The sequence below is a fragment of the Akebia trifoliata genome, chromosome 8 (genome assembly GCF_017979445.1).
Source record: "Akebia trifoliata isolate Shusen 1 chromosome 8, ASM1797944v1, whole genome shotgun sequence".
Taxonomy (NCBI): domain Eukaryota; kingdom Viridiplantae; phylum Streptophyta; class Magnoliopsida; order Ranunculales; family Lardizabalaceae; genus Akebia; species Akebia trifoliata.
In genome coordinates, this window is record NC_141382.1 from 2,394,973 (window position 1) to 2,406,454 (window position 11,482).

Here is an 11,482-nt window from a genome sequence, read left to right on the forward strand (position 1 = left end):
ATGGAGCCCAACAATATTATTTCTGCCACTCTTCTTGTTCTCCTTTTCTCAGCTTGCAATGGTAAGTGAATTTCTACTTTTCCACATTCCTAGTGCACTTTAATCGGACTCGAGTTAACCCAGTTAACAGGGTTTTGAGTAGAATTGGCCGAAGTACTCTGCCTTTAGCTACTCGAAGAGTCGACGATGAGCTCAATAGGGATCAAGTTGGGCTTAGACCCATAGCTTACTTTGACATATTGTAACGCAACTTTGAGGTCATGGATTCAAGTCTAACTTATCCATCCAAAAAAGTAGGAATCGAAGTGACTTGTCTCTGAGTCGAAATGATGTTTTTTTAAGGTTTTAAGGGGATTTTTGACTAAAATTTTATAGATTGTTTTTGTGTATGTTAATTAAAACCTTTTATAGAAGATAAGTACCCTTTATACATTCTTCCTAGAAGTTTTAAATAATAATGATAATAATAATAATAATAATAATAATAATATCCTACTTGATAATGTCACAGAAATACAATTGGTTTCGAAAAGCACAAATACCCCTCATTCTAAATTGACATCCTCCGACACTGTGCTGACATGGCAGTGTGTAGAGTACCATGGATTTTTTTCTTGAGATACAAGGCAAGAAATATATGGCTCTTGCATATTGCCACATCAGCACAACGTAGAGGGCAATGTCATAGATAGGGTGATTGCGATCGGTGCCCTGTTCCTATAGCAACATACGGTGTCTAAATGGCCTGTTTTGGTTGGATATAAAACCCATAAGGCTGTGTGCATGGCTTTTTAAGAGGCCAGTGTGTTTTAAAAACCAACCAAATCTTACCACTTCGACATCGTTCTAGATCTTGATTCTTTATTAACATGTGCCCACATGTTAAAGTGCATTAAATACATCAAGGGAATTGATTTTCATGTCAAAATTGTCCTCAAAACCCTATAAAAAATTCTTACCAAAAATACCTTCAAATGCTTATTTCCAAAGAGTATTTAATGCACCTTAATGTGTGCACCAAGGACACACGTTAACAAAACCCATATATAAACCATACCTATGTTTGAGGTGTGCCCACTAAAAGACTAATTAATTTTAGGAAAATGGATTCCATCAACATGACCGTGGGATGCTATGAATTCCCAAGTAAATGGGTAATATTTTCTAGAACATTAGAACTGATCTCTAGGAAATCTGCATTTTATCTCTTATCCTAACGACCTTGTTGGTGTAGCCAAACTTGGCCTCACTTCCATTTGAGTCAAGTTTCTAAGTTTTGAAATAGAGACCCTTTTCTTACTAAGATAGTGAGGAAAAAAGTTTTAATAAGCCTTTTTCCTCACTAACTTAGTAAGATTAGTCAAACTCTTTGAAATACTACAATTTATACATACCTCAATCCCAAAAGTATGAAGTACAATTATCATCATCAAAGTCTTATTCCATATAGAATACTAGAGTTCACTTGTACCTACAACACGGGCACCCTCTCTCGGGTTAAGGGGGTAAAAGCAAAAAACATAAAATTGAAGTAGATGGTGGCAGGGTCAAGTCTAATTGGGTTTGAGGTATTATTAAAAAAATTAAAATTGAAGGGATAAAAGAGAAAATATAATAAAATTATAGGGGTGAACTGTAAAAGAAATGAAATGAGTCCTACAAAAGTATACCTTAATAAGAGAGTTAAGGGTTTAAAAGTGAAAAAATAAAGTTGGAAGAGTATTATTAAAGAATCTTGAGATTAAAATGGTAGAAGATGTAAAATAATAAAATATATTAAAAGGATTAAGAGGAAAAATATAATAAACTTATAGGAATAAAAATAAAGTTGAGGAGATAAAGAAAAAAAATAATAAAATGGTCAAAATAAATCCCACGTAAATTAAGGTTTTGTGTCACACACAACTCTACCAACTCAGTTATGTTTTATTATATAGATTTGTGGGGTGTTTAATGAAAATGAGTACGGACATTATGACAAATATAGACAGGTATAAAAATAATTATTTAAAAAAATGGATTTATACACACTTACATACATATAAAAACTATTGATAGAAATCCGAAATACATTAGCACATATTAAAAGATCTTCCTGAACTACCCCAAAATATTATATAACAATAGTCAAATGGATACACGGATCAAAGGTTACACTTTGATTAGGACCAATGTTGGACTTCACCACTTTAAAATTAAATTAAATTAAATTAAAAAAAAAAAACCTAATTTGCCGCTTTACCTATATATGTAAAAATAGCTATTTATGAAAAAAGATGTACTCCCATTTTTGTAAATAATTTTTCATATTATGTTATGTAATTTTTGAATTTTTTTGTAACCATCTTCTATTTGTTCCTCTTATTAATTCTATCTAGTTCAAGTTTGTTCATATATGCCCCCACAAAGGGTAGTCTACATCTTCATGTATTTGTTTTTTTGTTTTGTTTCACATAGCTGCGAATTCCAACCTCTTTAGAGAGTATATCGGGGCGGAATCCAATTCAATCAAGCTATCCGACGTGCCCATTAACTCTGACATTGAATTTCACTTCATCCTCGCCTTCGCCATCGACTATACCAATGATGACTCCCCATCACCCACCAATGGTATGTTCAACGTCTTTTGGATGACCGACCATCTCGGTTCGAAAGAGATTTCATCCATAAAAGGTCAGCACAAGAACGTCAAGATCGCTGTAAGCTTAGGGGGAGACAGTGTTGGTGATGGAAAAGCCTATTTCGCACCAAAATCTATCCATTCTTGGGTTAATAACGCTGTTTCTTCGCTAACTAGTATGATCGAAGAGTATAATATAGATGGTATAGATGTGGACTATGAGCATTTTAGATCAGATCCCAACACATTCGCCGAGTGCATCGGACAGCTTATAGTGGCTTTAAAGAAAAATGGGACCATATCTTTTGCTTCAATCGCTCCTTACGACGATGGGCCCGTTCAGAGCCATTACTTAGCATTGTGGAAGAAATATGGGCATGCCATAGATTACATCAACTTCCAATTCTACGCTTATGAAAAGGGGATTAGTGTCTCGCAGTTTGTACGATTTTTCGAAGAACAAGCTTCAAATTATCGGGGAGGTCAGATATTGGCGAGCTTCATTAGTAATGGTGATGGTGGTTTAGGTCCTAATGAAGGCTTCTTTGAAGCTTGTAATGAGCTTATGAGGGGAGGAAAGCTTGGAGGTATATTTGTTTGGTGTGCTGATGAGTCTAAGAAGTTTGGGTTTAAGTATGAGAAGAAATCTCAAGACTTGTTAGCTTTGGTTTGATGGTATCAAGAAGAGGATACATTGTGTTTGTAAATTAATAATCTGAATTGGCCAAGTAGCCATGGAATCTGAATCAAGCGTGTGTAATCCAAGAATAATTCTGTTTCAAAATTTAAAGAAAAAAAAATTGCAATCTAGTGTTTCTTCTTCTTCGTCTTCATTTTTACGCGATGGGTTCCAAAATCTAAATTTATAAAATAAAATTAAGTACTAAGAGGGGTTGATCGGCACGGAATTATAAGCCATAATTTGATCAAGTTGGGTATGAATCAGAGAATGGATCCAATAAGTATCATACCGGGTGCATTGGATCGAATAAGATTCGATATGCAAAATATAAATGAACTTCTTAGTTTTAAACAAAATATAAAATACAATTCCATTTGATTTCCTCACATTTTATCGGATTGTGACACGATTGATCTAGAATCGATCTGATATATGAATAAATAAGATTCTTACCTTAAACCTCGAACCAAATCCGAAGTTTTTGGATTGGATTTAGAGTCTGATCCGATCCATTGGCAGGCCTAAAAGATTTGGGACACGCGGGTCAATCAATTCGGCGGATAGGATTGTATCCACATGGCACATTCACTCTCATTAATTTAAATATAAAAAATAAAAAATAAAAAACCCATTAAAGATACTTGATTGGTCAAAAGGATGGGAATCAATTGACCTGGCCTGCCCGGACAAACAACTAAGGAACACCGTTCCATATCAACTACGACTATGATCTTTTATTAATTTATAGTTTATTTTTATTTTTTTAATTTATAACTATCAAAGCCACGTTAAGAACACAATCAAAACAAAACCTGATACTACAATGTAGTGCAAATACAGCAATAATTATGCATGCATAGCTACCCTTCCAATCTTATCCGCTGATCCTATCAGTTGGATTATTCGAATCAAATGATTGGTGAGATCTTTGAAGCACTGTATGATCTTATGGACAATATGGAGTCAAAATCAACAAGAAGTGAAACATATAATTGGACACTAAAACAAAACTACATGCAGGTCCCCAAAAATGTTGTCCTAGAGAAAATGTGTTATTTTGAGTTACTCATCTAGGTTTTGGTGAAAATTAGAGATACCCCCTTGGTTTTAAAACTATATCCCTTGACTTTGATCTTCCATTATAGACTAATAAAATGACTAAAATGCTCTTACCTCAAACCTAAACAAACAGAATGACCAAAATACCCTCACCCGGGAGTACCTTGATTTTATTTTCCCAACAGTCCATTGTTACCAACCTCTTCAAGTTCAAACTCTAGATAAAATAATTTACCATCATTGTCAACTTTAAGATTCTCTCTCCTTCAATCTCAAGAACAAGGTAGGATTTTTCTGAGAGGTTGAAGAATGACGATGGGTTTTGGGAAAGAAAAATCAGGGTTTGGATACATTGAAGAGGTGAATGACAATGGGATTTTTGAATGCAGACCCCTAGTCCTAGATACGAGTAGAATACATTTCATCAAGTATGAGAATGATTATAATCCTTACTTAAATAACAGTAGATTTTCAATATCATATTGGACCCTAGGGAAGACAATTACGAAATTGGGTAAAAAAAATTACCCCAAAATTTAGGTCAGGAATACGCCCCCTAAAGCCCATCAATTCAAAGCAAATTTGGATCCGCGAAAAACACTGGCTTGATGTACATTCCCTTTCTCCAACAAAAATCAAGGCATAAACACGACAAGATCTTCTTTTGGGAGAGATTAGGAATCAAGGGATTTTCCCCATAAATTGAAGGTGAGGGTATTTTGGTAATTTGATCTTATAGTGGATCTATTTGAAAATGGAGTATACTTGAAAATACCCCAATTTTTTTTTTATTATTATTATTATTAGAGGGGAGGGGGAGGGGGAGGGGGAGGGGGGTTGTTATACTTGAAAATACCCCAATTTTATTATTATTATTATTATTATTATTATATATTTAAAACTGTGGTCATCCATAAGATATAACAAGGGTCCCCAAGAACACCAACTACTGAAACGGCACACAACCATCTAACTTATCCTGATAGAGCCAAAGCAGAAAAGTCTATAAATGCATATTTCAGAACCAATTTAAGTCAAGCCTTCAAAACAAATCTACCCTTCTACCACAACCATGGATTCCTCAAAGTTTCTAATTTCCCTTCTCATTCTTCATACTCTCCTCATCCCTCTTTTATCAATCCAAGCAGCCCCAACAAACTCAAAGCTCTTCAGAGAGTACATTGGAGCAGAGTTCAACAATGTCAAATTCTCTGACGTACCCATCAACTCCAATGTCGATTTCCATTTCATCCTCTCCTTCGCCATCGACTACACCACCTCATCTTCTCCCTCCCCTACCGACGGAAACTTTAACATCTTTTGGGACTCCGACAACCTTAGCCCATCTCAAGTTTCTTCCATTAAGACTAAACACTCAAATGTCAAGGTAGCTTTAAGCTTGGGAGGTGATAGTGTTGGGGGAGGCTACGCTTACTTCAACCCTTCTTCGATAAATTCGTGGGTTCAAAATGCTGTTTCTTCACTCACAAAGATCATAAAGCAGTACAATTTGGATGGCATCGACATCGATTACGAGCACTTTCAAACTGATCCCAATACATTTGCGGAGTGCATCGGACAGCTTTTAACGACCCTTAAACGTAATGGTGTCATCTCCTTTGCTTCTATAGCTCCCTTCGATGATGACCAAGTACAGAGCCATTACCAAGCCTTGTGGAGGAAATACGGGCATCTTATAGACTTCGTTAACTTCCAATTCTATGCTTATGATCAGGGGACTAGTGTGTCTCAGTTTATAACATATTTTGATGCCCAAAGCTCTAATTACCGAGGGGGTAAGATCTTAGCTAGCTTCATTAGTGATGGGAGTGGTGGGTTGTCTCCAAATAATGGCTTCTTTACGGCTTGTGCTAGGCTAAGGAGTCAGGGAAAACTTCATGGTATCTTCATTTGGTCTGCAGATGATTCCAAAGGTGAAGGTTTTCGTTATGAGAAGCAATCACAAGCGATGTTGGCAAGCAACTAGTACTAATGTTCATTGTAAATGTTTCACTTTCTTTCATGTGTGGGGTTCATGTGTTTCGTGTTTACAGGAGATTATATGTTAATGGGTAAGTGTTCTTGTAAAACTTAGGGTTCATCTTCTTCACTATAAGAATAAAACCAACTCCGAGTGTTCATGTAGCATAATCACCTAGATTTATGGGCACCGCCCAATTGCCAGACCGTCCCAATGGTGTCAATTTTATACAAATATTGTTGTTTGTCCAAGAGGAACAAACAGGGATCACTAAAATTCACACGGAGACCCGAGACTGCCTCGAAACATTTTAGGAGAGAGCACAATTCCTGTGTGTCACAAAGATCATCTATTTGTGTCTATCTATCCCTGAAATTAAGACCGAAGTAATAACCAACTATGAGCAAATTAGCTTTAATCCAAACAATAGTCTCGTGTCCGCATTTTGTGTTCTTGATTATGTGCCATCTACCTCGTATGTTCCACATTTTTTGGAGCACTATTGGAAGAGATAATAGTTGCTCTCTAATTTCAACATCCACAGAACTGAGAAAATGACTTCTCGAGAAATCGAGAAAATATTTTCTAAGCAATCGAACGCATCCAACGTATGGTATTTCTTAATTTTCCTTTTCACTGATGCCTCTTAGGACACATTACTCGGTCCATTTTTGTACTTGAGATCAAAAGTTCCAAGGCAAATAATTATAACACTCCAAGAACTCGGGAGGAATAGAAAAAAATGGAATAAATGTGCTACCTCAAGATACTAGTTGGAAGATCAGAATTCTGGAATTGTCTTCAAATGGGAGTAGATGCAGACTGAGTCTGATATTGGACTCCTTAATCCACATCCCAGAGGTGAACAATGAGGTCACTTATGCTCGGAACACAACGACCCTTGGACTAGTCACTAAGGCAATTGTGGAATTATTGGATGTTCTTGGCCATTTCAGGGTACCGTCACCACTACGCGAGAGTTATGAAGTGTGTAAGACTTAGGCATGAGTGGGGGTGAAATTAAGGGAAATTGTCACCAACTCGATCATTTTTAGAAAAAGAAAAATCTTACAAATTGAGTAAAAACATGAAGTAAGAGAGGAAAGCAAGTTAACAACCTAGAATTCCTCCTACAATTTTGAATTTTGAGTAACTTGAGTGTCAAAGTACTTTATCACGTATACCTCTGATACTTAAAGAATTCAAATCGTGGTGAGATGAAGATCAAAGACACATTTCAAATCTCAAGACGCGTCGTAGATTTTTGCGTCCAACCTACCGTTCCTATTAGTTACCCTTATAGCAGTGTTAAAAACAACCCGGGAATTACAAATTGCAAATAATTGAATTATACTAATTAAAATTAAGATCTAACTATATAGCATACAAATTGCAAATAATAAACCCTTTTATATACTTTTGAAATCAATATATATATTCAGATCCGAACAAATCTAGGGATACATTTGTATACAACCCATAACTAAGTCTGTTTAAGAAACACTAGACCATGTTCGATCCATTTTTTTTATTCGGATCTACTCCAAAGATTCAAAATAATTAAATTCGATTTTAATCACCAAAGGTCGACCCATTTTAGGCCTTAACTATACATTTGATGTTTTAAGTTGTTTCTGACTACTATTAACGTCCAATCAAAGCTGACTTATTTCAAGTGAACAATTCCTCTTTATAATTTGATTTTGACCACTAATTCAAAAGGGTTCACTTGGGCACATAGAGCCAATCCTTTAAGAGTAGGTCGGCTAGTAAGATAGGCTCATATGTCCCACATAATATAATATTGGTAAGTTGCAAAGACCCAATCAACCTTTTTATCTTATTGGTGATTCATTCAAATATATTTGAGTGCTTATTTTTTAACTAGAAAATCTTCACTCCATCATTACTCGATTGACGTGGCATAGACATGGAACTATAGATCATGTTCCTCAGGATACACAAATGTACATTCTTATAAAAGATGTGTAGTTGTGCATCCCGAGAAACAAGATCTATGTTTCTGTGTTCATACCACGTCAGTCGAGCATTGACAGAGTAAAAATTTTCCAGTTAGAAAATCATTTTTCAATTATATTTTCATCGTTAACTTATAACTAATCTACATAAGGCCCGTGAGAGAAAAGATATTGAAGCTTCATGGTTAAAAATCACAAATCAGATTGATATATTCTGTATAATCTAAAGGTGGGACAACGATGATGGGCCGAAAGGAGTGTCATTTGATGTATGAAAGGATTGAACTCAAATTATACTTTCTAATGTGCTTTGTATTTATTCATGAAAAACGATTCGTGAAAAAATACATAATCCCAATCATTAATACACTAAATCAAAGGATTTATCTCGACCTTTGGATTTCTTATTGCAACGATCCAACCCATTTTGTTAAAAAAAAAAATTAACAAAACACATAATCCAATTCTTGGGATAAAATATGTATCCCAATGATACATATATCCTCTAGGATAAATCGGGATAATCTGGTTAGTGATCCCATTAAAAATAGAATTTGTTTTTGGAGATCCCACATTCTCATTGATCCATGTGTATCAAAGGAATCCAAATTCGTAAAAAAAAAATACCCTTATTTTTATCTATGTAGAGATGTTTTAATACACGTGAACCAATAAGAATGTCGCATATTCAAAATCACATTTTTAAAACAGGTTTACTGTCATCATAGAATTACATTATGCATTATGATATTGACTCAAGTCAAAGGAGAGGACACAAATAAATGAAAATAGTCAGGTGTGTTGCAATTTCATCCTGGGTTACTTAATTCGCTAATGAGATCTTGAACCACGAATTGGTTCCAACCGAACCAATTCGAAGTACGACTTGCTCTGTGTTCGTCAAGTGCATTGAACCTGGTTGAATTACATCATTTTACTTAATTGTTTTTCACCCCTCCACATGTTAATAAAATTGAGATATTCCACTAAAAGTTAAAATTGATTATAAGCCCCTTTGACCCTGGTCTTTGTGAATAAATTAATGAAAAATGATCAAATATCCTCATCTTCAACTTCTAAATATAAAAAATCTTTATTTTTCTCCCCAAAATTTACCAACTTTACCTCTTTTTTACCCTTGCTCATCACTCCAACCTTCAAATGTTCTCATCTCTGTCTACCCCTACGAATCGGGTTCATTCTCGATTGACGAACCATGAATTGCAAACCAAAATTCGAACTGCAGTCCCAAATTCGAACCGAGTGAACCACAAATTAGGTAGCATAGATTTCAACCCAATAATTAGGGGGTGAATAAAAAAACCCTGTCTTAGTTCTAGGAATTGATACATAAAAGCCCATTGGTTGAAATTGACCATGATTGAGTACATTAAAATGACACGTGGCAGACATTAGAAAGTCAAGATCTTATACTCACTAATATCTCTTGAAGAGATTTTCTCCTAACTTAAACATCAATCTGATTTGACTACCACTAAATCTTCTATAGTCAACAGCACAATATTTCTTTTTTAACTCAAGTTTTGAACCATGCTCTTGAATTTAGATACATTTTCCTTAGTGTATATCAATTTTTTTAGCTTTTGACTCCAACTTGATACAAGAGGAATCTACTTTTCCAGAAGAGTCATGATAATCTGACGAACCTACGTGACAAACTCAATCAACTCTCCTGACATGACAAGTTCAAGAGTTGTAGATTTGTATGCCTCAGGATACACAATTTCCTTGGGATACACTTTCTTCTAGGGAAGTGTAGTTGGGTATCTTGAGAAGTACAGATCTACAACTTGTCATATTAGGAGAATCGATTGAGTGTGCCACGAGTGGTCAGACTATCACAATTCTTTCTAAAACTATATAGAGCAAGGATAAAATGACTCCTCACATGACATACTTAATTGACTCTCCTAATGTGACATGCGAGAATCATAGATGTGTACTCCTTGAGATACACAAATGCACATCCCTATAAAAAGTATAATTGTGTATCCCGAGAAATATAAATCTACAATTCTAGCACATGTCACATCAAAAGGAGTCATTGAGTATGCCATGTGGGGGAGTCGTGTTATCTTGATTCAACTATATATACCTTTAACTGAAGCTTTGCCTAACATTAGAAGGTACCCATCTCTGAGTCAAATCTTGTGATGTTTCTCATTCAAGTGGTCTCACAAACCACACAATCTACATTATTATCCCTTTTATTCTCATTGATAGGTCAACTAGTATGAGAGTTATAAGTTATCAACCCATTGCAAGTAATGTGATTTAGACATGTAAGGACAGGGCACTAAGTGTGAGTTAGACACACCCCTCCACATTTTGGTGAATATTTGAGAGACCCCCATGTGTTCCAAAATTAATTACATACCCTTCTCCTCTTCTTCCCTCATCATCATCATCATTAAAGTCTTATTATATCTTCACAATAATACCTTGTGTTATTAAAAGTATGTTCTTATCGATTTTCATAATCTCAATTCACTTACTTTTGGACTTTTCTTTCAACTTTTTAGAATCTTCACTTGTATATTCCTAGAAAGTTGGGTGTTAATTGGAATTTGTTGAATGTGCCCATGCCATCTACATTGAATTTTTTTTATACTTTTTATTATCTATTGAATTTGTTCCTATATTGTCAAGATGCATTCATTTTATCTTTACTAATCTTTTCATTCATCAATCTCAACATCCCCATCTATGCTACTAGGGATGACTTAAATGCATTCATTTTTTACCTCTAAAAATCCTAGATTTTTCTCCTTAAAATATGTCATCTTCAATATTTGTACTTTTTTATTTTTTTTGGGTACCCATCAACATTTTGATGAATATTTAAGATACCCTTGGACATTTTGCACGGATGACATGCCCCCTTGACATTAGTCTTCTTAATGGAGTGAAAATAACTTAGAAGAATTTATAAACTTCAATCCTTAAGAGAAAGATATGATTTGTGGAGAAATAGATGACAATGGATTATGCTTAGAAAAATCAAAGATTTTCTACAAGAGCCTATAAAATGAGATTGCAAGGATGGATTGAAGATAAGGTTGAGTAGAATAGAAATAATTCACCATCATAGTTGAAATAGAGTTAAGATGACTAGATTTAAGACGAAAAATCAAGGGTGT

The 11,482-nt window shown here is 34.9% G+C and overlaps 1 protein-coding gene and 1 pseudogene across 1 annotated transcript; both read left to right on the forward strand.

Annotated features, from left to right (window-relative positions):
* On the forward strand, window positions 1–3,293 carry LOC147395410 (chitinase 2 pseudogene; annotated as a pseudogene).
* A 2,026-nt stretch (window positions 3,294–5,319) lies between these two features.
* Window positions 5,320–6,503, forward strand: LOC147395411 (chitinase 2-like). Its single transcript, XM_086450959.1, has one exon. It carries the CDS (start codon window positions 5,434–5,436, stop codon window positions 6,346–6,348), a length of 915 nt encoding a protein of 304 aa, XP_086307085.1. The 5' UTR covers window positions 5,320–5,433; the 3' UTR covers window positions 6,349–6,503.
* Window positions 6,504–11,482: the final 4,979 nt, after the last annotated feature.